General features: G+C 67.1%; 1 protein-coding gene across 1 annotated transcript in view; it reads right to left on the bottom strand.

The window, feature by feature from the left end:
• Nucleotides 1-576: 576 nt before the first annotated feature.
• AJAP1 (adherens junctions associated protein 1) overlaps nucleotides 577-27,364 on the bottom strand; it is a 67,945-nt gene continuing 41,157 nt past the window's right edge. The window contains exons 3-6 of the mRNA XM_037499370.2: nucleotides 9,043-9,130; nucleotides 7,066-7,308; nucleotides 5,414-5,544; nucleotides 577-825 (exon numbers count right to left, since the gene is read on the bottom strand). Coding sequence (XP_037355267.2) covers nucleotides 5,472-5,544; nucleotides 7,066-7,308; nucleotides 9,043-9,130 — 404 coding nt within the window. The 3' untranslated portion in view covers nucleotides 577-825; nucleotides 5,414-5,471. The remainder of the gene's footprint in view (nucleotides 826-5,413; nucleotides 5,545-7,065; nucleotides 7,309-9,042; nucleotides 9,131-27,364) is intronic.

The following is a 27,364-nucleotide window of genomic DNA, read 5'->3' as shown; positions in this document are numbered from 1 at the left end:
CAGACAATTACATGAAAAAAGATAGTATTTGTGTATATGTGTGTGTGTATATATATATATATATATATATATAGAATTATGTATGTATAGAAAACCATGGTATGCTTCCTTCTGGCCCCAGGAGGGAGGCCGCACGCCGGCGCCCTCACCCAGGTCTCGCGAGGGCAGGTCGTCACCAGGTGGCGGCGCGGGCGCGGCCCGGCCCTGGCGCTGCGGCCCGGGTCTGTCCTTTCTGCCCGGGGCGAGTGGCGGGCCCCCGTGGCGGAAGTAGAAAATACCAGTCGAACTAAGCGTGTTAAATAAATCAGGTTTTGTAACTGAGAACACATTTTTTTAAAAAGAACACGGAAGAGCTTCAAAAATCGCTACGGTACAAAAAAAGGGTGTGTGTCGGCGCGTGTGTCTGTGTGTAGTCACCGGAGACAGCTTCCCGCGGCGGAGGCCCGAGGCGGCGGGCCCGTGGCTCCCGGCCGCGGCGCGGTCACCAAGCCCCTCGGTCGGTACGTGGCACATAATGGTATTGGCACAGGTTCAGGCTCGAGAACGAATCCGCACGCGGCCGCCGCCGTCCCTCGCCCGCCTCCGGCCGCGGCTCCGGCTCCTTCCTCCGGCCTCCTCTTCTGCTCTCCAGAGAAACCCGGGGAGAAGGCAGGTCCCCATAGGCGTCAGCATTTTTATAAAAATATATTTGGCCTATAGCGTCCTGCTCTTGGGGTCCCCACCGAGCCGCAGCGGCAGGTGTGGGGCCGCCCCTCCAAGTTCAGTTTTAGGTTTTGTGTGTGTGTGTTTTTAATTTAATGTTTGTACAGGGTCACCAAGAGAATCCTGTGAGGAGAGAAGAGAAGCAGCAGTTACAGGACGCAGGCGGCCGGCAGCCTCCGCAGCCCAGCCCGGCCCTCTGCCCCGGGGATGGACGCAGGGACGGGGGTGCCCCCAAGCCTGGCGCTGGACGCTGCGCCCCTGGATGGCCAGAGCGTGAGGGGCTGGGACCCCGGGCTGATGAAGCTCGCCCCCGTAGCAGCTCGAACTCTGCCTGCGTCGGGGGCGGCTGGACCACCCTGCGCTAACTCAGCGGGCGCTGCACCCCAAGACTGAAGGCAACCGATTGTCCTGCTCCTCCCTTGCCACAAAGGGGAGAGGCGGCCGCCCCACTGCAGACCACAGGGGTGCGTGTCAGGGCACTGCTCAGCTGAGATTAATGGGGTGCCTGAGAAGAAGCACCCCCGGGTGTCCCCAGAGGCGATCCCGATGGCAGGAAGACCTGAGGGCCTGTGGGGGGCCCTGTGGACGGCTCTTCCAGGCCTGGGTGTGCCCCTCGGGAAATGAGAGCCCCAGGCCTTCCTGCCTCACAGACCCCAGAGGTCAGCCCCTGCAGCCTGGGCATGGTCAGTGAGTTGGTTGGTGGGGAGGGGCACTGCCAGAGCACCCCCAGCACCCCACGAACACCGCACCCCTCAAAAAGTATCGAGCAGATGTTCCCACACCCCCATCTACAGGAGACGCTGTGCAGAAGAGGGACCCGGTGAAGCCAACGGAGTTGGGAGGAGCCCCGGGCTCCCAGAAGGCGGCTGGACCCCACCCTGCGTCGGCTTCCGCTGCGGGGGTGACCACTCCTCAGCCCCAGCCTCTGAGCCCTGAGTCCACTGCCCCTGGGGTGCAGGCGGACGGCACTGGCCCTGTGGCACCTCGCCCCGCTCCCTCTTCCAGCGGCTCCTGTCCCGCGAATCCACGCTGCTGTGCGCAGGAGCCGCCTGGAGAGCCAGGGTGGCCCCTGGTGGGCCCCGAAGCCGCCGCGCCAGCCCCCGCCCTGCGGGATGAGGCTCTCGGCACGGAGCGCGCCCCTCCCGCTGGCAGCTTTCACCTGACGTCCGGAAAGCTGAGGACGTGGGTTCAAACCCTGCGGCGCCACCATGGGCACAGAGGGTGGCCAGACGCATGGACTGACGTGGAGGGGCTGGGGGCTGACGAGTCCATCAGGGGCTGCTGGGCTGGGGAGGGCGCGGGGCGGCCGCCGAGAATCACCATGCAGACCCAGGGGCCCGCGTGTGGGGGTGTGTGTGACCGCATCACGGTCTATTCTCACATCCGGGGACCCTGAGAGCTGGGCCTGGTGGCCGCCTGCCTAATCCAGGGGCCTGGGGCCGCCTCTGGGTGAAGCTGCTGGTCGCCCTCCGTCCGCCCAGCCGTGCCCAGCACGGAGGTCAGCCGCCCTCTGGCTCTCAGGCCTGGCCGCGCCCATGGTGGGCGGGGCTCCCGGGAGATCCGGGCTGCACGGGACGGTCAAGGCGGCGGCTCCTCCCCTGGTCAGTCCTTCTCCGCGGTGGGCGCACACGTCCTCCTGCCATCCCCGAGTCCACGCCGGTGCCTGGCTGGGTCCTGGGGTCCTGCCGGTGGTGGGCCGCTTCCTCCTTTGTCCTTCCTCCTCCTCGCCTGCTCCGGCTCCGCAGCCCCTGCCCTGGCTCTCCCGTCCTGCAGCGTGTGCGCGGGAGAGGCCTCTGCGGGGGCGCAGCTCGGCCAGGCCCGCGACGCGGCCAGGAGGACCCGCCCCTGAGCTCGCGGGCAGGCGCCCGGGGGACTGCGGCCGACCCAGGGAGGGGCGTGAGGCCGCTCGGACGGAGCTTCTTCAGACCCGCAGCACCCGTCTCTACCTGGTGTCGGGACGAGGGCAAGACAAAGAGGGACGGGGCCTCTGCCCTCACCCCGAGTCACCTCCGCGAGGTGGGGGCCCCGGCAGGGACCATCAGGCAGAGGCCGAGGCTGACCGAGACCTCTCCCAGCCTGCCTGGTGTTCGCTGCCCGCACCGGGGCACGGGCCGCTCCGCGGGGCACTGACTCCAAGGGACCCGGAGAACATGCTGCCCCAGGCCATCTGGAAAGACACCCCAGCTGGAGACGGGCCCCCGTGAGGGGTCCCCCCAGGGCTGCTGGAAAGGAAGCGTGGGCTGCAAAGACATGGGAGGCCTCAGGCTCAGGCTGAATTCTCGCTGTGGAGTGACGAGTGCCCTCTGCTGCCCACAGGGGCCGCTGGCTCCCGGCCCTGCCTGGCGCACAGTGGGGCTGCTGGCTCCCAACCTGGGCTGGCGCACAGTGGGGCTGCTGGCTCCCAACCTGGCCTGGCGCACAGTGGGGCTGGGGCTCCGTGGCCGGGCTGCCTTGTCCGCAGCTGCTGTCGGGTTCCTCGCGTCCCTCCCAGTCAGCTGGGTCCTCGCTCCGGCTCAGAGAGCCCTTCCCGGCGCCCCGGGCCGGCACCGCTGAGAAGAAAGCGTTCCTTTGAATCGCACAAGCCGGATATTCTGTTAATGTATTTTTTAGAACAAAGCAGGAAGGCTCAGGTGTGGTTCTTATTTTTTTATTACTTATGTCTTCAGTGTGTTTTTGAAAATAATAACACATGATTTATTTCTCACTTGCTTCGGATTCAAGAGTTTTTATTACTTTCCAGGCTCCGTGTGGAATGAAGTGGCCTGGCAGGGAAGGGCCTGAACACTAATGAGGTTTTCTGAAGTTCGCTTGTTATATGAAAAACGACAGGAAATTAGCTCCCGCGCCACGGCGGCTGGTCCCGGGTCCCCTCCCGGATGGGGGAGGCCACAGCCAGCGGGTCCAGGGCCACGGTGAGGCCTTCACAGCTGGAGCGCCGAGCCCCCCGTCCCAGGCGTGTCCCCGGGTCGCGGCGGGACAGGACTTGGCCGGGTTTGGGCCCCGAATGTGCTTGTGGGTAGACAGGCCGCGTGGCCACAACTGCTATATCATCGTTAAAAATGCATTTGGAGCAGCTTAACGGCTACGCCGGAGATAAATATCTCCACTGGCTCTTAAACCTTAATTAAATGTTTTAGTATTAATTGCTATTTATTTAAGGGACAATAAGTACCCGGTAAATCTGAGATCTTCCTGGCTTCCCTGCTCGATGCTCACGTCCAGGCGTTAATTGCGGGCGGATTCCTAGTGTCGGGGGCTCTCCTGAGTGATGGACGGAGTCCCCCGCCCAGTCACAGGGCCCGGAAGCAAGTCTCAGGCCTAACGAGGCGTCCATGGGCACAGGAGACCCACGGGTGGAGGGTCCAGGACGGGGGGCCGAGCGTGGGCCCTGGAAGTCCGGCCAGTGCTCCTCGCCCCTCTCCCCGCAGCCACCCGAGGTCCCTCGGGGTGAAGTTCTGGGCGCCCCTGCAGGTGGGCTGACTGGGCTGTGGGGTGTGGACACCTTGATGCCCCGGGCCAGATGCCCGGTGGTGATCTGACCACACCTTTTCCAGCCCGACTGGCCAGCAAGTCACTTAACCGCCCCGTGGCGAGTGTCCCCTTGTGCGGGACGGGCTGAGTCGTGCGGTGCCCGCAGGCCCTGGGCAGGTTCTCCATGGTTCCGGGCAGATGGGCAAAGGGGCGTCCTGGAGCTCTTGGGCCTCTTACAGGCTTTCCGTGACCTTTCCACACCATCTGCGGTGAGGCAGCCAGTGCAGGGCGGGGGGCTGGGAGCCTCGCAGCCCCCGCACATCTTTACTCTCTGGGCTCCCTGGCGCGTCTCCGGGCCCTGCCGGCGCCCCGCAGTGCTCTCCCCACACTCTGGCTCTGCGTGACGCTGCCTTTATAGCCTCAGCCTCCAGGCCCAAGTGCCCACTCACCAGCCCGCGCCACACTCCAGGTGCCCACCCTCAGGCCCGCGCCCCTCCCACCCCAAGCGCCTCCTGTGTTCAAGGCTGCAGGGGACGCCACGGAGGCCGGGGGCGTAACAGCCTATTTCGCTCACCCCACAGGTGCCCAGACCTCGACCAGAGCTGAGCAGGACCTGTCGGGGAGGGAGGGCCTGGGGGTGAGCAGGACGCCCGGCAGCCGGAAGGAACACAGATCAGCCAAAGCCAGGCCTGGCCGCAGCTGCGTGCTGCGGAGCAGTTCAGGCGAGGGCACTGCCTGCAGCCAGCCGGGTGCAGCAGAGCAGGCGTCTGGGCGTCGGCAGGGCTGCCACCGCGTGCGTGCCCCTGCCCAGCGGTGCTGGGAGCCATCCTGCCGGGTGCCGGCTCCGGCGTCGAGTTAGGCGCCGTCTCAACCCTTCACCTTCTCCCCGGCAGCTGTCTTCTTAGCTCTGACTTTTGTATTTCAAAACTGTGTTTTAATTCTGCTTTGTGCCTCGATGTAAAGGCAGGCGACGGGAGTAGTGGCGGCCGCTGGCCCTGCCCGCGTGGGGCCGGGGGTCTCGCGCAGCTGCCCGGGCACTGGCCCACCGAGCGGCCCGCGGCCTTGCTGGGGTCGTCCTGAGGCAGGTCCAGCGAGTGTGATCGAGGTCCCCACGCCCGGCCAGCTGCTCTGCCCAGGAGAGGGACGCCCTCGGGTCCCCGCCTGTGGACACGAGCTCCTGTCCCCCGAGCGGCCGGGGCGTGAGGGGGGCGGCGCCGAGGCCCGCGGGAGAGGCACCTACCATAGAGTAGACACGCGGCGTCCGCCCAGCCCCGGGACGTAAAAAACACTTCGGCCAGTCAGCAGGAGATCTCAAACCATTTCTCAGACACGAAGGCCACAGGAATAAGATGCCGATCTGAAGACGAGGGTCTGCGGGAGAGGAGACACAGCTGGGGCGTGTCCGGAGGCCGCCAGGCCCGGCCCAGAGCCGCCCCTCCAGCCCAAAGAGCCCATCAGAGGCCGCTGGGCTTGGACCACTGGCCTGGGGCAGGAAGGCCTCCCGAACCCCCAGGCTGGAGCTCAGTCTCCTCCCTTGCCCAGAGGCCCTCGGGACAGGGCCCCCAGGGCTGCGTGGGGGAGCAGGGGCGGGGAGGGAGCAGGGGCCGGGGTGGGCATCTCAGCCGCCACAGCTCAGAACGCGTATTTTGAATTTTAGGGACAGGCATGAAGCTCAGGGTCTCTGCCGGCAAGTGTGGACACCCCACTTTACTACACACCCAGGGGAGGGCAGAACCCACTTCTGAAACGTCCCCCATATTTCCTTCCCCAAGACCAGTGGGCGTCCCCAGAGCGTGGCTGGAGGGCCCTGCCTCTGAAGCGCCCCGGCCAGCTGTCCACCCAGTGGTGGGCGGGCGTCCCACAGCCCAGGATGGACGGCTGGCGCCCACTCCCTCCTCGCCCCCACGGCGAAGCACTGGGGGGGCCAGGGTCTGGCCCACATGGACAGGAAAGGGCTCGACTGCCCTGCTGCCCATCCCGCGAGGACTCGGCCTTCTGGGATGGAACCAAGGATTCCCCCAGCGTCGCTGCAGCAAGCCACGCCGGGTTAGGGCAGCGTGAGGCTTGTCCGGGCCTCAGCCGAGAAGGAAGCCTCAGGCGGGAAGTCGGCAGAGCCCGGGAGGGAGCCCAGGAGGGGCAGGCGGAGGCCGAGGGCACCGAGCCTGTGGCCAGCACCAGGCCCTGCCGCGGCCGCTGCAGCCGGATACCCACCCGCCCGCCCGGGACAGGCGCGGTCCCTCCCTCGAGCTCACCCCCGGGCGCAGCGTCCCCTTGGCTGACAGCTGGCGCCCTGCTCATTCCACCCGAGGAGTTCTAAGTTGTCGGAGATTTTTTTTTTTTTTTAATTTACAAAACGATGCGTGCGTGCCAGCTCACTTAAAAAAATGGCTTATTGATGTTTTAATCTAATTCCGGATAAACCTCGAGCAGCTGACTCGAGGCTTCTCAGCTGTTCCCAGGAACGGGCTCGGGGCACGTCTTCTTTGAGGGATTACGCGTGATTAATAAAAAGAGCATTTAATAACCGGGAGTCTGGTCGGGGTTGATGTTTTTGCTAGATTCCTGGCTGACGTCTTGCCGGGGGTCAGAGGCGGAACCGGGGAGGGACCCTGGTGACTGGGGACGCGCAGTGGCCGCCCGACCCCAGGCTGGCTCTGCCCTCCGGGTGCAGGCTCTGCCCGGGGACCCAGGGCCGCCCGGCGCTGCCCCCACGACTGCGGCCGCGTGGGCCCCCTCGATGGGTGTGGAAATGCGGGCTCCCGTCTGCCCGGCCCCTCTCGTCTCCCCGCCGGCGGCCTTCGTGCCCCTGGACCGGGGAAGAGGTCAAGGCGCCTCCCAGGACCCACTGCCCGGGGCCCCCCAGGGCCCAGCGCGCGGGCGGGCCCGGCTCACCGGTTCCCGTTAAACGTGGACTTGTACTCCCCAGCGGGGTGCAGCGTCTCGTCGGCGTACACGGGCACGGACGCCCGGACGCACTCGTGGGAGCACTGCAGGGTCTCGTTGTAGGCCGTGAATATGTCCAGGCTGCTGGGCACGCGGGCGGGGGTGAAGTCCGTCAGGTTCTGGCAGCTCTCCTCCTGCTGGTTGATCTTCCGCTGGTGGCTGTTCCGGCGCGTGTTCCCGCTTTGGGCGCAACTGCAAGAGAAGGAGGCGGGTGGGCCGGGCAGAGGCCGCGACCCCAGCACCAGCCAGCCTGGCGGGAGCCCCTCTGTCTCCAGGCGCCAGTCACGCGACACCCCACGCCACGTGGCCGCCCCTCCGCAGAGACCGCCCTGGCCGCGGTTGGCTTCGGTGCAGACATGGAATCCAGGCCTGAGGCGAGGCAGGGGCTGAGCTGCGCCCTCCCCACAGAGGCCCCGTCTGCACCAAGATGCCCACTGGACAGGTGATGACCGGTCTCCACCCACGCCTGGAAGGACCCTCGTGGGGGAGTCGTCACGGATGGGCTGGGGTGGCTGACCAGACATTTTGGGATGGACTAGGTACTTGTTTGGGGGAGAGTCTGGAAGTTGGGGAGCTCTGGCCCTCAGCACCCCCGCCCAGCCCACAGGAGGGCAGCGAGACTGGACTGTGTCCCTCAGCCCACGTGGGTGTGGGGTCTTTGGAGACAACTGCCTGCGCGCCGCACCCCACCCCAAAGTGCCCTTCGTCTGCACCACAGAGGCTCCCGGGAGACCCGAGCTTGTCGGCCAAGGGATTTGATGGAGACCACCGGTGACCCCCCACTCCTGAAGTCCCCACCCTCTCCAAGGACAGTAGCTCAGAGGAGAGCCCCCAATCTGGGGAAGTCCCTCCGCTCCTCTCCCCCTTCTGCTCAGCGACTCAGTGGACTGAGCGGCCGCAGGGGTCAGGAGCCTCTCCCCTGGGTCCAGGCCGCCCCCAGCCTGCCCCTGATGGCCGGAAGGCCACTGCACAGACATGGTGAGAAGACAGATGCGAATCCAGGGATGGCGGCCACGGGTGGTGAGCAGGGAGGAGGCCTGCGCCCCCACGCAGCAGGTCTCAGGCTGCCAACCCCCGGGAAGGGCTTTCCTTCACCCGGTGGGGTCCATGCTGCGGCCGCCTGCCCCAGCGCCAGCCCGACACCTGCTGCCAGGAGCTGCTCTACCCCAGAGAGAGTCCTGGGCCCCGGGTCGCAGGCTCAGTACATGCTGGGGACGGTGAGGCCTGCTCTGTTCCGGAGGTGGCGTCACCCCTGCCCTCTCTACAGCAGAGACCGGCCTCCCCCCACACCCCGACTCTCCGGCGGCGCCCCCGACACCCTGTCTGAGCCGCTGGGGAGGGGGGCGGGCGCCCGCGGGGCTCAAGCTGGAACGCAAGGAGGAGGCACGTTCCCAGAGGAGGGGCCGAGAGCACCGCGGCGGCAGTGCAGGGTCACCGGCCGTCCCCGTTTCCCAGGGTGTCAGGCGGGCACACCCAGCAAGGCCGCCCCAATGTGGGCCAGTCTCCAGGAGGACACAGACAAGGCAGGCGCCCGGGGCAGCCGGTGACCCAGTTCAGCAAACGCGGCAGCTGCCGAGGGGGAGGAGGCCGCCGCACGCCGCAGAGGGACGCCTGGTCAGCGAGGGGCCGCCCGGCTGCAAAGCCAGGAAGTGCGCTGCACCCCGACCCCAAAGGGAGGCGTCCATGGGGAGGTGGAGGGGAGAGCAGGAGCAGCCGCAGCCACGCCGGGCTCGGGGAGCAGCCTCGGCCAGGGGCAGGGGCCAGCCTGGCCGGGGCGCACAGCTGCCCGGGCCACGTGAGCTGCTGCGGGGCAGCGGGAACTCCCCCGCCCTGACGAGGGGCCAGGCTTGAGACAGCTCCCGGGGTGCACTCTCCCGGGAGCCCCCAGCCCCCCACCTCCAGGCCAGAAGGGCCGAGGAGCCTTACCAGTTTTTTAAGACAAGGGTTGTGATCAGAGCAGCGATGACCATGATGAGGGAGACAGTGATGGTGATGATCTGATGGACGGCCAGACCTGGGGACAGAGCGGAGAGAGCAGGTGAGCCCGGTGCCCGCCCCGGCAGGGCCCGCCGCACGGCTGCCCGGGAGCTGCAAGGGCCGGGGCGGGCTCACCCGCCGTTCTGGAGGGCCCAGCCCCCGCCTCCCATCACCCCCTCCAGGTCCCCAGCCGTGACCCGCCCGGGGTGGCTGTGTCCTGCTCACACCTGCCGAGCCCGCCCCTGCGCAGGTGAGCTCTGGCCGAGGAGCCCGGGGAACCCACCACCCCCTCCCCCGACCACGGCGGGAGCTGGTCCCGTGCTCAGGGGCTGGGCCGCGAGTCCAGGGGCTCTCCTGGCCAGGAGGAGCCAGGACAGTCCAGGCCTGATTGGAAAGTTGGGGGAGCGACTCCACAGGCTGGAGTGACCCCACTCAGGGAGGAGACCCTGCTTCCAGACTCCTCCCCGAAGCTCACTGCCTGATGTGGTTTCAGGGAGTCAGGGCCCAGGTCCAGCGCTGGGCAGTCCAGAGCCCCAAGGAGCTCTGCGTGGGGGGCGGGGGTGAAGAGAGGCATCGGCAGGACGGGGAGGGGACTGGCTACTCCAGAGGCAGGGCGAGCCCACGAGAGCTCCTGCCAGCGCCTCCCAGGATGGGGGAGAGGGGGGCCCTCCCCATGCCCGCCTCTGCCCTCCGCTGTGCCACCTTCCACTCGCCACAGACTCGGAAGAGGCAGACCGGGACCCTGGTCCCCACCCCGGGTGTGTTCCTCCGATGACACGGACACCTCTGGGACAAGGACCCGGGCGTTGCCCCCTGCCTGCCGCAGTGTAAGGCCTGGCTCTGGCCCGGCCTCCTGCCAGAACCACACCCAAAGGGCCGGCGACCAGGCCGGGAGGGTCTGCAGGGAGCCCCGCCGGGGGCCCGCACCGCAGCTCCTGCTCCGGCACTGACCCCGCACCCGTGCCCCGCAGGGACCCGCCACCACGCGCGAGGGCTGGGGCGAGGACAGCGCGTGCTGGTGCCAGCCCGGAGGGCGTCAGAGTGTGCGCTTCCTGGCGGCCTCCCAAGGACACAGTCTCCAGCAGCTGCTACCTCTCCACTGAGTATGAGCCTCGTGGGGGCGGCGCTAATGATTCCAAGTTGGCATGAGCGGGAGACCAGCTGTCGGCCGGTTCAGCCTGACCCGGTGTTTGAGGGGTCCCTGCCCTGAGCCCCGGGCTGGGCCCTCCCGGGACCACTGCGCACACGCACGCCCGTCACGGCCCTGGCTCGCCCCTTGACCCGCTGCCCGGGAAGTGCTCACAGAGCACCCGCTGCAGGCGAGACCTGCCCGCTTTGACCACCCCGGCCACGGCCCGTCCTCAGGGCACAGCCGCTCAGTGCCCGCTACCTACGGCAGCAGCTTCGGCTGACTCTGCTCCCACCTTCCAAGGCACCAGGGCCCACTGGCATCGCCGCTAGAGACCTCTGGGAAATGCCGTCTCTCTGAGACCGCCCGGCTGCCCGTGGTGCGAGCCCGTCGTGCCCCCAGGCCCGCCCTCAGCCTCGCCCGCGAGGGCGCGTCCGCGAAGTCCCTCGGCCCGTCTGTCCAGCGGCTGCTCCCCGCCCAGCTCGGCCCCCGTGAGCAGAGTGGGAGGGGGCGACAGGTGCACAGACCCCCGGGGGCGGCTGCTCAGGCCTGTCCTCCCGCCCACACACTGCCCTCGCCCAGGCAGGGGCCCGCCGGGCGCACGTGACGCGCCTGGGCTCATCCTGGGTCTGGACTTCGTGTGGTGCGGGGAGGCTGGTGACGGCGGCGGGCGATGCTGAGGACGGTGGCGATGAGGGCGGCGATGCAGTGGTGGTGGCACCGGTGGAGGTGCTGGTGCTGGAGACGGTGTGATGAGGGTGAGGCTGGGGCGGGAGGGGGGTGTGGGGACGGCGGAGCGATGAGGACAGTGATGACGGTAGCAGCGTTTTCAAGCAGCGGCAGCAACACCCAGATCCGTATTATCCTGTTTCTCCCGGGACCTGTTCTCAGGGCTGGAGCTCACGGCGCCCTTCAAGGCTACAGGCAAATGCGTGTACATTCTCCAGCGCAAGGACGTGCCCTGGCTCTGGAGCCCCTGGCAAGACCATCACAGGAGTCAGACTCCGTCACCCTCATTTCGTCCGGCGCCCCCCTCCCCTCTGCATGCTGGGGGACAGCAAGCTTCTCCCCTCTTAGAGGCAGGCGTCCCTCTCGGGGGTTCTGGGCCCCAGGCCAGTCGCCTCTCAGACATTCGATCCCTGTGGCAAAAGCTGAATCTTTGTTTCTTGGGGTTCACCTGTCACTTTCTGGGTCAAAGTGAGAGAACTCAGCGCCTGTGGAAGGGGGTGACGAGAAAGCTGGGTGAGTGGGGGCGACAACAGAAGCCGCGGCCCGGTTCAGCGGGGGCCAGGCCCGCCGGACACTGAGCGAGAACTCCGAGTCGGGGGGCCGGAGGCGGTCCTGGGCACTGCCAGGTTCTGCCCCAGCAGAGCTGCCCGCTGCCAGCTCGCCCGGCGGGGATGCTGTGGGACGGAGGCTCCGCGGGGCTCAAGTCTGGGGGGAAAAGCGGCAGGGCCGGGAGCCAAGACGCTGCGTCCTCCTGCCCGTGGGAGGAGGGCATCTGAGCCCCGGGGGCCCCCTCAGCCCCCCAACACACACACCCAGCAGAGAGCCTGCACCGGCAGCCGGGGGACACGTTATTCAATCTAAACCTGCAAAGGAGAAAATGAAAACGGGAGCAGGAAGGACGGTAATGACATAATCCCCAAGTCTGCCTGCTTGGAGGCCCTTCCCCTGCCTTCTGCGTGACATTTCTCCCCACAACTTGCCAAATGGAGATTTGGAGGCGATGATATGTGGGTTAACCACCAGCTGAGATCGCCGGGCGCATGACGGCGGCAGCTGGGCCTTGGGGACGCAGCCTCACACGTGCCCAGTCACGCTCGGCCTGCTCTCCGCGCCTGTCCGGTCTGGGGCCGGTGGTGGCGGCCGAGCCAGGGCGGGAGGCTGTGCTGCTGGGCAGGGCAGTGGCCGACCGCAGGCCCAGCTCAGGAGGGGCCACGTTCCGGGAGTGAACTGGTGGACGTGCCCTCCTCCTGCCCTGTGCACACGTCGCTGGCAAAGCCATCGGTCTGAGCCTAAGAGCCTGGGCCTGGCGGGCGCCTGGGCCCAAGCAGAAGCCACCAGGGCTGCGGAGAGGCCTGGGACGCAAAGCCATGATGGCGCAGGCACGACTGTGGCGGGACGCGGCTGGAAGAGGAGTCGCGGGGGGCCTGGCACGGCCCTCTCTGAGGGGTGGGCTCCCAAGAGCAGGGAGATGGCGTCCAGCCCACCCCATGCTCCCCGGTGCCAGGGTCATCTCCTCCCTGAAGCCCCTCAAGGACCCGGGTGGGCCAACCTCGCCGAGGAGCCGATGCTCTGGGCTCTGGGCGGCTGGACTCCGGCTGACCCCCCACCATGTGGCGTGGGCATCCAGGGCCACGGCGCGGGCAGCAGACCTACCGCATGCTGGTCAAGCTGCATCTGCGGAACCAGCAGCCAGAGCCGGCCCCAGGGCTGTGGTGTCAGACCCCTGAGTTAGGGGAGTGACCGGCGGGGGCTTGGCCTGTGAGTGAAGCAGGAAGGGCCTGTTTCAGCAGCTGGAGAAAGCTGGGGCTCAGGCTGACCATTCCGCCCACCATCAAGGCTCGCTGTCCTCTGCCGTGTCCACCGGCCATGGAGGGGGCCTCAGAGCCAGCCACAGCCTCCAGCCCATCAGGTCAGCCACCGCGAGCAGCCCGACACCCAGTGGACTGGGCCTGAGAAGAGCTGGCGCCCTGAAGGTCTCCCAGAGGGCCCAACCAGACAGGGCTCTTGGTTTCTGGAATGGGAAGTGGGGGAGTTCCAGCAATCCCGGCCCCCGTGGTTCCCAGAAACGTCCCAGCCACGCGTCCACCTCAAGTTTCTCCATTACAGCCCCTTGGGAAGACACCCAGATCGGGTCATGGCACCAGGGAGTTGAGAGGACTCGCCACCCGCCCTCCCCCGGGGGCACCCAGCGGGCCTCCGCCCTCACCCCGTTCTACCAGCACCCATCAGGCGGCGCCCCTCCGCACAGGCCTGGCGGGCACCAGATGACGCAGGCGGGGACATCTGTCCACAAGCCCGAGGGGCCGTGGCCGTGGCTCAGGTGTCTGTCCCGGCTCCGGGGGTCGGGGACGCCACCCCACAGAACAACCCTCTTCTCCCCCCAAGAAAAGCAAGAAAAAGCCAAAGCCCGTCTCCCCTCCGCTCCCAAGGGCAACACCGGATCCGTCTCCCCTGCGATTCTGATGCAGGCCCCGCGGGCGCGCGTGCTGGGGGGGGGCCCTGCCTCTTCCCGACAGGTGTTATTGTTCTGCTAATTTAGGGGCTCTTTCTGCTCCTGGTAATTGCCAGTGTATACTGATGTGCCAGGAATCAGCTGCCATCAGATAATGAAAAATCACCCCGGAATAATGGATGGGACAGATGGATCGCCGCGCCCTGCATCCATCAGCGGGGCTTTTATGCTTGTGTTTGTGGTGGTGGTAATAAGATCAGGGCCCGGAGATTGATGTGGACGTGGGTAATCCATCTCGGGGTCCGGACGAGCGTCCTACTAAAGGCAGCTGCATCCAACACAGGCCGCTGCCCTGCAGGCCCCGGCCCAGGGAGGCCCCTTCGGGCCGCGCAGGGTGGTCTTGGCCTCGGCGATGGCCGCGGACTCGAGGGCCAGGGGCGGGCGCGGGGCAGTGCTGATGCAGCTGCTTCCTCAGCCAGGGCCTCCTGATGGCGGGAGCAAAGACCTGGACTTGTGGCCTCCAACGGGAGAGGTGGCCACGGACGCCGAGTTGCCAGCTGCCCCCCGCAGGCTGCAGTGTGGCCCCACGAGCCCCCGAAGCCAGACCCGGGAACACGGGCAACGTGCAGGCTGCCTGCCGAGAGGCCGCCAGGGCCACGGAGCTCCCAGAAGCTGGGGGCGAGGCTGGGGCCCACTCCCCAGGGCCACCAAAGGAGTCGTCCCCACGGGTACCCAATGTCGGGCGTCTACCTCCAGACAGCAAGGAGAAATTCCTGCTGCTTCAGTCCAGCTTGTGGCCACTTCTCACAGCAGCTTCTGGAAGCTCTTCCCGCCTTAGCTCCCTCACGGGCAGAGGATCCTGGGAGGACTGGCTCAGAGGATGAGCCGGGAGCCCAGGCAGCCCAGCACCCCGCTCTCCTCCCGCACACAGACCTCCCGGCGGCCACTCAGGGCCGACTCCGGCTCAGCGGGCAGGTGGGGAGGGGCCCATGCCGAGTTACACCTGCCCCTGGGCGCCATCGAGCCTCAAGGTCTTGAAGCAGAGATCAAAAAGCTGATCTCTGGCCACGGCCTCCCTAGTGCCCTGCCCGACTCTCCTGCACATGGCCCGCCAGGCCCTTTACCCCGTCTGGCTGCAGAGCTGAGCAGGTGGCCCCAAAGTCCACGATATTTACCACCTGGACTTTAAGGAGAGGTTTGGGACCCCATCCTGGAGGACGCAGCAAATCCAGAGTGGACGCACCTTGTGCAAATGACTGGGCGTGACCCTCTGGACCTGCCCCACCCTCAGGGGCTTCTCCCCCAGCAAAGGCATGGAGCGCAGAGGAGCCTCGGTGAGCACTTCCGGGCTGGACTGAAAGGGATCGTGCGGAAATGAGGTCCCGCCACCCGGTGTGCGCACTCGCCCACAGTGGACAGGCCAGTCTGTGCCTCTCAGCCAGATCCCAGCCAGTGCCCAGCCAGCCCCCAGGCCCCAGCCAGCCCCATCCGGGTCCCCAGTCAGTGCCCAGCAGTCTCCAGCCCCCCAGCCAATCCCAGCCAGACCCCAGCCAGTGCCCAGCCAGCCCCCCAGGCCCCAGCCAGCCCCATCCGGGTCCCCAGTCAGTGCCCAGCCATCTCCAGCCGGGTCCCCAGCAGCGCCCTCTTCCTGCAGAATGGCCCGTCCTGAGGGAGGAGAAAGGCTTAGCCTCGTTAGCTGTCAAAACACGGGCACTGAGCTCCATTCTGCCCCTGGCTCTGCTCCCAGCAGCTGGCCAAGCCCCCCCAGACGCGGGTGCACAGGTATACACTCCTGCATGACACACACACATGCGCCGACACATGATGCATGGGCACGCACGGGTGCCTGGACACACACGGATGCGCGGGTGCACACACGCACGGGTGCCCACACATGCACACATGGAGGGGCTGCTCACCCTCTGAAGGCCAGAGGCGGCCAGACCCGCCCAGCTCAGCCGCCAGTGTGGTCACGGCCTCTGCTGGCCCGGAGCTCCGCTGGCGTCTGACTATTTCGACAGCACACGGGCGTCCCCCAGGCCTCTCGCCCCACCCCAGGGCAGCAGTGGCAGGAGGCCTTCCAGCCACGCTCTGGGCACGGGCTGCACCTGGGATCCGCTGGGCGGGAAGGCGGGAGAGTGGGGCAGGGACTCAGGGACCCAGACAGGGAAACACGCAGCGCAGAGCCTGGCGGCGGGAGGGCAGTGTGGCGCGCCCACGGAGGAGGGCAACCCCCTGACCCCATCTCAACCCGGACAGGGCTTTATTTTCCCTAATCCAAGCACCCCAGACTTACACCCACTGGCAAGGCTGGAACGGGAGGCAGTGCTGGAGAGGAACACAGAGAAGCCTGGACGCCTGCCCCCTCCCAGAGGGGATCTGGACTCCTCCCTGTACCCCTCTGCTCTTGGGGTCCCATGCTGCTTCTGGGTGCAGGCTGAAGGGGGAGGGAGTGGGTGCTGGAACAATTAATTTAGAAATTGTCACCCGAGACTCTCCAACAAATCCAGGCCTTGGAGGGTGTCTCCCTCGACCATTGTTATTGTTACACATTGTTACCAAGCGTGATTGCATCTGATTATTTTGATTATTTCAATTCCAGCCTGGAGGGAAATTGCAGCTGGGAGTCCTGCTGGGCGGCTGCTGCTCCTTCCAAGGAGACTTTGTCTCAGGGCTCCCTGCTTGACAAGAGGCAGGGTCTGGCCCCTCCGCCGCTGGAGGCCCCTCAAGACCTGCCAAGTCCAGCATTCGCACCCCACTTAGTATGACCCCTCTCCCTCAGCCCCTAAAAGCCCCACTGGACCACTTTCCCATCATACATCCTGGCGCCACCACCAGCTCCGGACACATGCCATGTGGCCTGGTCCCAGAATCCTCCCTCATGTGTGGGCTGCGTGTGCACATGTCTGTGTGCATGCATGTGCATGCACCTGTGCACCGGTGTGTGTGTGTGTGCACCAGCTGTGCGTGCAGGCATCATGACAGGTGTTCACGCACCTGCCTGCACCTGCACCCAAGTGCGCTCACTCTCCCTGGCCCGGCCAGGCCAGGCCCAGGGCCTCTCCCATGTCGCTCAGCCCGTGATTGCCGATCAAGTTCGATAATTCCGCTGCTGACTGACTCACTGACCTTGGGCAGATCACTGACATTCTCAGCCCGTGCATCTGCGAGAGGGAAAAATACCTGAGAGCCCTTTAAAAATCACGAAGCGTTGCAGGAACGTGGAACTGCGTCTACGCCGGCTCATGGGGGATGGCGCGTCCGGCCCCCGGGACCGGCCCGTGAGGCCACATGGCACGCCCTGAGGCTCAGCCCTGGCTGGGCGTTGCTGCCCTTGACAGAATGACTCAGGTGCTTGGTGTCCACGCGCTGCTGTCCCTGGAGCTACGGGGCCTGACCGGGGCCCGGTGTCCCTGGGTGTCCTCGCCCCCTGTCCTCCTGTGACCCTTTCATTTAGTCCCCCAGCTTGCCCAGTCCGATCCCAGTCCCCCTGCAAGTGAGCGCGCCCTCCCGCCCTCCGAGCCGTAATTATATCATCAGGACTGCGCCAGCGCGGCCTCGTTGAAGTCGGGAGGCCGACTGTTCCCCAATCAGCTGGAGTGGGCATGTCAGGGATGTTCTTGGCGGCCCTGCGAGGAGGGCTCGTGCCAGCCTGACCTTCGCTTTGCACGTGCACCCCAGCTGCACGGAGCCCGAGGGCTCAGGTCAACATGGAAAAGGCAAATTCACAGGAGCCGGGGAACTGGAGACCCTTCAGCCTCCGGCCGCAGGCTCCGGGTCTCGGCGCGTACTGGGGGGCAGCCGCTGAACGGGCGAATGAGGAGCGAAGGAATGAGGGCACCTGACCTCTGCACCCCCGGGAGGGCCATGTGCAGGGAGGGGCAGAGGCTGGACCCTGGGGCCCTCCCCGAGCCCTGAGCCGATCCAAGAGCTGCCCTGCCCCCAGGCTCGCCGAGTGCTCCGAGCTCAGGCCTCCCTGCGCTCCTTGGACTGCTCAAGCCTGATATCCTGACAATCACAGCCCAGTGACCCGCGGGGCCCCGCAAACCACGCATGTCCTTGTTAACAGAAGCCCCATGTGGCCGCTGGCGGGCGCAGGGCAGTGCATGACTGCCGTCTGCCCACAGCTGAGTGCGGAGTCCCCACGTCACGTTCTGCAGGTGCCCACGGAGCCAGGCCCACAGCACAGGGGGCTGCGCCCGGGACGGCCGGCACCGGCCTCCTGCCCTGGGCCTGGCCCAGCCCTGCTTCCGGGCCTGGCTGCTCGCGGTGAAGTCTGGGACCAGGGCCCGGCGCCGGGCCTGTGGGGTGAATGGTGTCCCCCAAGTTCCCATATACCTGGACCCTCAGAATATGCCTCTCTTTGGAATGGGTCTCAGGTGCACGCGAGACGCAGTGCCCAGAGCCGAGAGCTGTGCCTGTGAGCAGAGGGCGGGCGGGCAGAGCGGAGGTGACGGCGGGGGGGGGCAGGAGAGCCGGCAGCCTCCAGAGGCCGGCACAGCGGCAGGTCCTTCCCGAGCGTCCGGGGGAGACTGGCCCTGCCCACGCGTCCAGCTTGGCCTCCAGAACTCTGACAGGCTCAGCTCTGTTGTTTTATGCCCCAGTTTGCAGCACTTTGTCACAACAGCCCCTGGACGTGGACACCACTCCCCTGTGCCGCCGCGGGGTCACCCGCCGCCCCTCCCACGCCCCGACCCGCGGGGTCGTCACCTTTCGCTCCTGCTCTCGTCCCCTGTTGGCGGATGCGTGGCCCGTGCCAGGCCGACCCCTGCCCCGCCATCCCTGCGCCGCCCTGGCCGGACACCGGGCCCCGTGCGCGCCGGGACGCGCCCTCTTTGCAGCCCGGGCCTGGCCGCTGCCTGTGCCGGACCGGGCGTGCCTGCTGCGGGCGCTGCCAGGAAGGCGGGGCGCGGAGAGCAGACCCCGGTCCTCACGCGGGAGCGGCTCCGGGTCCTTTCTTGTGACTAAAAAAGTCGTGCTCAAGAGCAAACCCACAAACCCGCCGCCGAGCTCCAGCCGGGACGGGGGCTCCGAGGAGCGCAGGGCCCGAGCCTGGCGGGTCACAGCCCAGGGGGCCGAGGCCGCGGGGTCAGGGGTCCACGGGGGGAGCCCCCAGTGGCCAGCCTGCTGCCCCCTTCCACGCTCTCTTTAAAGAGACGGCGGCCCGGGTCGCTCTGCGTCCGAGGCAGCCGAGACGCGCGGAGGAGGAAGGCGGCGGCCGTGCCGCGTCCCCCGGGACTGACTGAAGATTCTGCTCCAAATCAAATCAGCTTCTTGACTTGTCCCCCTGAAGGCCGGGAGGGCGGCCCGGTGGGCGCTGCGGCCTGCAGACACGAGCCGGTGCCACCCCAGACTCGTCCCACCCTGGCTTCCGGGGGGCGCCTGGCTGGCGGGGTGGGCAGCAGGGTCTGCACTGGGGGAACCAGGTCCCCGACGCCAGCACCCCGAGGCCTGTCACACGGCCTCCCTGCAGCTCGGGCTGCTCCCCAGGTCAGCCTCCAGCCGGCCTCCTCCCGCCGCGGTCAGCACTGACCCTGGCCTGCGGCTCCTCCCTGCGGCCCTGCCCGCCTCCACCACCCCTGCACCCCTGAAGGGTCGCCCAGACAGAGCAGCCAGGAGACCCCCCCAGAGATGGGGTGGTCGCCCCTGTGCAGGCCCCGTAGCTTCTTCTAGTCATCAGATCCCCCCAAAGTGCTAGCCCAATGTTCTGTTCTGCCCTCCCCCCAAAATCTCGGCTCATGCCCCAGCTTGACCCCCCAGCCCAGCGGCGCAGGAAGTGAGGTCCACAGAACGGCCTCCTGTGCGTGGAGGAAGAGGGACCTTCTGGCCACGAGGCTGTGGGGGGAGTGGCGGTCAGAGGCTTTGGGGTGCTGCGGGCAGAGTCAAGGCCATGGAGGGGGGGCCTGACAGCAGAGCGGTGGTGAGGCAGGTCCCTGGAGGCCTGAGTGAAGGTGGCGGCCGCTCTGAATCCCGGCTGTGGAGCCTGGGCTTTGGGGGGCAGGGGGGAGCCATTGACAGTTCTTGAGCAGGGGAGTGACAGGGCCGAGCAGCTTCTAGGAAGGTCGAGCGCAGCTGGAATGTGCTGAGCAGGCACAGCCCCGGTCTGGCTCTGCTCAGGGGCTCACTCCTCTGGCCCCCACCCCTGCTGGCTGGCATGCCCCTTACTCCCGCCCCCCGCCCCCGAGTCACAGGGGCGACAGGAGGACAGAGGACGGGACAGCGAGCGGGAGGGAGCTGAGCCGAGGCCCAGCTCTCCCCTTGAGCCCAGGATGTGGCGGGGTGCCCGAGGCTGTGGACAGGCAGGAAGGTCAATGGGGAAGCTCGGGGGTGGCCCCGGGCTGCAGGAACAGAGGGGAGAGTGAGCTCAGGCACTGGGGTGGGGGGCAGGCCCTCCAGGAAGCCGGGGCACCCACTGGGATCCCAGAGGAGGCGGAGGCGTGGGCTGAGGGGCAAGAAGCAGTGAGGCCCCCCAGAGGGTAACTAAGCAGACCCCAGCCCGCTGGTCACCTCACCTTGGGGGTGTCTGGGACCCTGAGCCTCCTTCGCCCCCACACCCCGGCTTCTACCCCGGAGCCACCCTTCCCGCCTCCCAGGAACGGGGTGAGTTGGGGTTTCTTGCTGCACCAGGGGTGAGGCCGCGGGTCCTGCCCGCTCCTCAGAGGCGCAGCTGGGGAGCCGAGCCCCGTCTTTCCTTCATCCAGACAGCAGAGGGCCGAGCCCCGGAGAGAGCCGGACGGCGAGGGTGGACGAGGGGCATCTGAGACCCTGGGTGGGGGCCCACCCCAGGGTCCCGGAGCAGAGGACGCCCTGGGCCGCAGACACCGGGAGGTGAGATGAGGCCCCACAGCACCAGCCTTGCAGGGCCACCTCCCCCCGTCCGCCTGAGCACACCCCAAGGTCAGCACGCAGCGTGGCGCTGGCAGCGTCCACGGGCCCTCTGCCCAAGTCCAAGGTGGCCTGAGCCTGGGCAGGGACGAGGCTGTGGTTCCGGTGTGAGGACGCGCCGGGCCCCAGCATTTCACAAGGCGGACTCTGGGGGTGCTGTGGGGCCACGGAGCAGGGGCTGCCCATCCCATGCAGGCAGCTCTGCCCCCACCTTTCCTCAAAAGCCCCAACCCTCTGAGCTGCCCTTCCCGGAGAAGCAGCAGGAGCTGGGGGGGAGCAGCTGAGCTGGGAGCTCCCAGGGCGGGGTGGGGGGGCGGAGGGCTGGGGCTGGCCCTGGGAACCTCGCGCTCGGCCGCCAGCCTGGTCCTGGCACAGACGCCGGAGTCGCTTCAGCCACTTCCCAATCTGCAAAGTTTTAAAAGCGCCTGTAGCTCAAGGAGCTCCCAGAGGGTTGAAGGAGGCGAGGCCCAGGTGCCCTAAAACCGAGTCCAAGCCCCAAGCCCAGCCTGTGGGACCCTGGGCCAGTCGGACCCCCGCACCCCTGCCCCACGGCCAAGCAAGGCCTGGGCGTCTGTCCCCCAGAGCCGCCGCGTCCTCAGGCCCGGGCTCCAGAGAGAGGCCTGGGGCCAGCCGAGCGGGGGGCGGGGCCGGGTCAGCCCTTGCTGGGGGCTGGGCTGATGGGTCACCTTCTACCGCACAGGGCAGCTCCTGCGGCTTCTGTCCTCCGGGGACAAGCCAGGGCTCGGGGCCTGCGGGCTGGGGATGCAGCCGCCAGGCCCCGCTCGGTCACCATCACAGCGCGCGGGACAGGGCGCCCGGCCGGCCGGGAGGGGCCTCCTCGCTCCCCGGCTGCGCGGGTCATCCCTGGACGCGCTCGCTGACAAGCGCGGCTAACTGGGCCCGGCCGGCCGCCGCAGGCCTTGCGTGACCCGCGCCCCTCCCCCGTCTCGGCGGCGCCAGTCTAAGGGCATCTTGCCCTAGAATTACGAGCGCAGAAATCAGAGCAAGATCTTCCGCGTTGTTCTATTTCTGGCTCCGCCACGGCGACGGCGGGTGTGGGCTCATCCGAACGCCAGGAGCCGCCCTGGGCTCGGGGCTCTCGGTGGCCTTCTCCTGGCCCCCCGGCCGGGGCGGGGCTCGCCGGTCACCGGGGCTGCAGGGCCAGGCCCTTCCCAGCACTCGTGCCTGCTGGGGTTCTGGAGCCGGCCTGGGCTTCCAGAACCAGGAAACGGGCCCAGCAGGCAGGCAGCTGCCCCTGGGCTGCAGGCGGCAACACGGGGTCCGCTCCCGCTGACCGTGGGGGCAGCAGTCTGCCGGAGTAAGTGAGGGGGGAGGAGGAAGCGGGGAGCACCACCCCATCCTCTAGGCTGCTTCGGAAGCCAGGATTTGGAGAGGACCGTCCAGGCTGCCGGGCAGCTGAGGAACCCCCGAGCCAGTCCCGGCTGGGCCACCCCCCGGGGCTCCGTCTGCAAGATCCCGAGGGAGCGGGCCGGGCGGGGACACCACACCGAGGGGCGGGAGATCCCGAGGAGACCTCCAAGGGGAAAATAAGCGTTTTGACAGCTTTTAATTGTTCGCCGTGCTAAGGCGCTCGGAGCCACCCCGCCGGGCGGAAGCGTCTGGAACCCTATCAGCTCATCTGCAGGGCTCAGGTCCCAGGAGACGCAGGGAGCAGCCCGGGGCGGGGTCCACGGCGGGACGGCCCCCGGGGTCCTGGAGCGTCAGGACACGAGCAGGTGTCACTGGCCGAGAGTCACGCGCCTGTTCTCCAGGCTGGGGGCTGCGGGGGCCGCCCCGGCGCCGCACTGATGGGTGCCTCCTGCTGGGGTTCCAGGGATGGGGCTGCCTGTCACAGAGCGAGACGGGGGGCCCCCGGCTGGGGTGAAGGCTGGTGGCCTCCCCGGGGGCCGGGACGGAGGGGCCAGGACGGAGGGCGCTTCCCTCCAGCACCAGCGGCAGGTCGGGCCGCCTCGGCGCGGGTGACGCCTTCAGTGACAGGCCAGGGGAGCTGGCAGGGGCCCTGGCCGCCCGGGCTCCTCTGTCACCAGCCCGAGGGCCCCGCGCCACCAGCCCCCTTCAGGCTCCCGTTTAGGCGCGTGCCTGGACGCGCAGAGGCTGTGGGCGTGGGTCTCCAGCCAGGTGGGGAAGGCGCACGCAGCGGCTCCTCCGTGCATCCGCTGTCGTGGGGGGCCAGGGCAACGACAGGCACCCCGCCCCTCAGCCCCCGTCACAGCAAGCTAGGACCCAGGGAAGGGGGTCAGGGGTGCAGGTGACACCCCCTCACACTCTCCAAACAGATGCTGGGGAGAACCCCGACCTCCCCGGGAGGGCGGGGATGCAGGCAGGGGCAGACCGTTCTCCCGGGAGCCCAGCGTGGCCAGGACACAGCTCGGCCCCACCCTCACCCGGGCGGCGGGGGCCGCCACGCACCAGCTCGGCTTCTGGGCCACGTGCCTTAAGCCACCGCGTCTCCTCCTCAAGCGTCTCTCTGGCCTGGCTGTGGCGACGCGGGCGGAGCACCCCAAGGCCACGGCTGGTCACCTCCCGGTTTCCTCGTTGCCCCCCTGTACTGAGGAGTGACCGACAAGTGAACCGGTGCTTGAAAGTGAACCGTGGGACGGCTGATGATCGACACCCTCCCAGCCTCGCCGGGGCGCTCGGGACGGCGAAGCAGGATGCAGCCCCGCCGGGCGGACAGGCCCTAAAGGAATCTGAGCCAGTGTCAGCGCTTCGGTTCCCGTTAAAAAAAATGTCCGCCAATAAAAGCATTTGCCACGTCCTTTTAATTGCAAGAGTTGGAGCTCTGAGTGGGACTGAGGAGACAGCCAAGGGGACAGCAACACGCTCCCCCTGCGCAGGCGGCCAGGAGTGCAGGCCCAGCTTGACCCAGCTGGCACCCGGGCGCGGGGGCGGGGCTGGCGTCACTGGAGCGTCTGTTCTCCTCTGTCAGCCTTCGCGGCCCAGCTCCGCGCCGCCGCTGACACCGCTCGGGACACCCGTTCTTGCTGGGCAGCCGGCGGCCTCGGTCCAGCAGGCGTGGGCCCAGCACCAGAGCACAGAAAGGCTGTGTTCCCCCCGGGGAGCCGTCTGCTCCAGCTCGTCGGGGAGGCGCGCCTGGGGTCCGGGCGCCAGGGCTGGCTGTGGCGCGGGGAGGCTCCGCTCGGCTCCCGCGACAGCTCAGCCTTCCAGGAACGGATCCGCGGCGAGGACGCCCGGCGGGAAGAGCAGCGCGTGTGTTTTCGCTTTTCTTTCAAATTTGTAAAAACGAGCAGCGACGGCGCGGCAGGTGAGAGCTTCCATGCCCGTCCCCGCGCCAGGCTGGGAGCTGGGGGCGGATCCGACTCCTGTGCCGAGTGGCTCTGCCCAGATTTCTGTGTCTGGTGAGTTATTTTTTCCCAAAAGCTAAAGTGAACGACAACACGGAACTTCACGGGAAACCTGTGCCCCACGCACGGCGGCAGACACGCGCCTTGCTCCCGGCACGCCAGCAGGTGCTCAACCGTCCTCGCACGCCCGCGGCAACTTCCAGAAACGTCGGCTGCCCCAAGGCCCCCTCCCTGCCCCCCGGCGCCCCGCCTCCTCCAGGGCTCTCTCTTGGGGAGCCACCAGGGCCTCCCAGGGATCGCCAAGAAGGGCTCTATTTGGTTGGAGACGGGGTGCCAGAAAGGAGGGGCCCTCCTAGCGTTGAGCGTTGTCCTCCCCAGATATGCGGCGCCCTCGCCCCCAGGGCGTGTGAACAGGCCTCCATTCGGAGACCAGGCCTCGGCAGAGGTCATCAAGCTAACACGAGGGCAGGCCGGCCCTGTCCTCATAAAGAGGGGGATCTGGACAGAGACGGAGGGAAGCATGTGCCCCGTGAGCCGGGGGTGCTGTGAGCACGGGCACACCCCAGGGGCTCGGGAGGGCCAGCCTTGTGCACTGGACCCTGGGCTCCGGCCTCTGGCCTGCGGCTCCAGACCCTGCCAAGTGACCAGACCCGAGGCACACCCCCCTCCGCAGAGCCGCCCCTCACCAAGTGGGACCGGTGAACCGTCAACGGCGTGTGGAAGGGCAGCAGCCGCGCTGGCAGCAAAGCCAGACCCTAGGGTCCAGGGCCGCAGCTGGGCCCTGGGAAGGGGTGTGGACCTGACTCCCCACCTGGCTCAACCAGCCCCACCCCTGCTTAGGACAGAGACCACGGCCCATGGGCACCTGCAGGGCGCCCCGCCCCCGATCCCGGGAAGGGGACGTGGAGTGGCGATGGCCATCTGCGCTCTCCTTCCACCGATGCCCCACAGGAGGGGACGCAAGCCCAGCCGGTTCCAGCTCTGGGCAGAAGGAACGCAGGCCCCACGGGTCCTACCCCTCGCACAGCGCTGGGGCTGGAAGCCAGGAGGTGAGGGGCGGCCCCGGCCCGGCTCCCTCTACCACACAGGCCTCTGGGCTTTGGAGCTTGTCCACTCCCGCAGCCACCCGCACCCCACCCTCGATCTCGCTGGCCTCCCTGCCTGTACCCCCATCATCAGCACCCAGCCTCAGGCCCCCTCCAAGAGGCCTGGCCAGCCCTGCCGGACGGTCCCCTCCTCCGCTGGCCCCCGTGTCCAGAGGATGATGTACACCGCCAGGCGAGCTTGTGCCCCGGCCCCCGCGCGTCACCTCACACCACGAGCTGGTGTTCCCACGGCTGGGAACGCCCCAGCATCGGCTCTGACATTGGCACATGAGATGCATAAACACGATGTTCTAATATTTAATCCCGCGCTTAGCGGCACCCCCGAGACTAGATGAATTCAAGCCCCGGCACATCCAGATCAGCACTTAATCCGCCCTTGAGCGACGTGCGCCCGCGGTGGGACACTCTGCAGGCGGGCCCCCTGGCACCCCAGCCCCAGCAACACCCCACAGGCCCCAGGCAGGCCAAGCCGGCGCACAGCCCCGGGCTGCGGGGCAGGGCCCAGGGAGCCGCCGGTGCCGGCCAGCGTGTCAGCGCAGGCCCCGCTGCGGTGCTGCAGGAATCAAGCACCTCCGGCCCCGACAGCAACAGAACCAGAATGAGGCCCAGGGGGCACCCAGATGCTTAGAAGCACAAAGTGAATTAAGTGGGAGCCGGGAGCCTGGAAATTGGCCCAGAAGAAGCCAAGGATGGAGCCTGGGAAGAGGGAGCGGGCGCTTGCGCCCCGGGGAGCTCAGCCCGCCGCCGGCACAGGCAGAGGGGCCTGGGGGGCTCCCCCACCCGCAGTCCCTGCAGAGAGCCCCGAGCGCCCCCGTGCCACACGCCCATTTGCGCGTTGATGCTCCTACCCGTTAAGCTTCTCCAAAGTTTTGAAGTCCATGAGTCGTTTGCTGCAAATATCCTTAAGTTAAGGGTGACTCACGCCCGGGAGCAAACACCCGGCAAGTTCATTCGAAGGGGCTCAGCCGCGAGCGCCCCCGGCTCAGCCGCCCCCGCCCGCCCTCCCAGCACCCAGCGGGTGTCCCATCAGCCTAGGGCTGCAGGCCAGCTCCACAGAGCACGGGCCTGGCGCCGGGTGCCCACACACCACACTCCTGAAGGACACCGAGGCCCCGGCAGCAAGGCCGAAGCAGCATGGACGCCGTCCCTGGACAGCGAGCAGGCCCCACCGGGCAGGGCTGGGATGACCGTCCACCCCTGCATCCCGGGACGGCACGGACACGCACATGGCCCTCGTGGGAGGCCCTGACTGACAGCGGTGATGTCGCAGGGGCTTCTTGGACACTGCTGTGGGCGCTGGCATGCGACACGTCCATGCGAGGCTCCAGAGGGCATCGCAGTGCCGCCTCCAGCCCCGAAGGCCCGCAGTGGACAAGGCGGCCACGAGGTCACCTGCCCCCACCCCCACAGCTCTCACGAGTGTTGAGAAAAAGCCCAGGAAGCGACTTTCTGCTTTTCTCCTGGGAGACTGTGTGATGCCAGACCGAGAACAGCCCCGCGAGGGGACTGTCCGGGCCGGCGCTTCCCGGGAGCCCCCCACCTGACCTCAGGTGAACTGCCGGCCACCTGCCGCCAGCCTCCACCAACTCCGGCCGCCGCAGTGCAACACCTGCTGAACCCGAGCGGTTCCGGGCCAACCCCCCGGTTCTGGGCCAGCACCACCCACACTCCGCGCAGGCCAAGGCGGGGACAAGTGACCCAGAGGCTGCAAGTCAGCAGGGGGTGACCACTGTCATCACCCGCTCTCACCACCACTGTCGTCATCACCTTCATGGTTATCACCATGACATCACCATCACATCCGTTATCTTTACATCACCATTATCACCATCACCTCGTTATCACTATTACCTCACCACCTTCATTACATCACCACCACCATCACCATTACCTCATCACCACCACCGTCATCATCATTACATCACCACCACCACCACCACCACCATTACATCATCACCACCACCACCATTACATCATCACCACCATCACCATTACATCATCACCATTACATCACCACCATCACCTCATCACCACCACCGTCATCATCATTACATCATCACCACCACCACCACCATTACATCATCACCACCATCATCATTATTACATCATCACCACCATCATCATTACACCATCACCATGACATCATCACCACCATCACCATCATTACATCATCACCACCATCATCATTATTACGTCATCACCATCACCGTTACCATCATCGCCATTTCCATTATCATTGTGTTAGTGGCAGTGAACATGCGCACAGCTGCTGTGCCAGGACCCGGGCACCTGGCGGGCACCAGCTCAACTGCTACAAGGTTGCAAGACGGTGACCTGTCGCCCGCGGAGGGGCAGAGCGCAGCCGTGGCCGGGCTCACACAGCCACGCGAGGCCAGCCAGCACGGAGGGCGGCGGCCCCGAAGCACGCACCGCGGCTCGGGGAGGCTTCCCTTGCTGGGCGGCCCCTGCAGAAGGATCTCTGATGACTCCACAGCTCTTCCCTGTGACGTCAGCCCCGGGGATCTCAGGGGCCCCGAGCCCCGGCCACCTGCCCTTTCCACGCCCAGCAGTGCCTGAGTCTGGGCAAACGAACATTCTCCTTGTAAACGTGTGTCTAGGGAGCCAAAGGAAAACTCTCAGCTCC

Source organism: Talpa occidentalis, unplaced genomic scaffold, assembly GCF_014898055.3.
Source record: "Talpa occidentalis isolate TD23 unplaced genomic scaffold, MPIMG_talOcc4v2.1 talOcc4.9, whole genome shotgun sequence".
In the NCBI taxonomy this organism is placed as follows: domain Eukaryota; kingdom Metazoa; phylum Chordata; class Mammalia; order Eulipotyphla; family Talpidae; genus Talpa; species Talpa occidentalis.
This window is presented reverse-complemented; position numbering and strand designations above follow the sequence as displayed.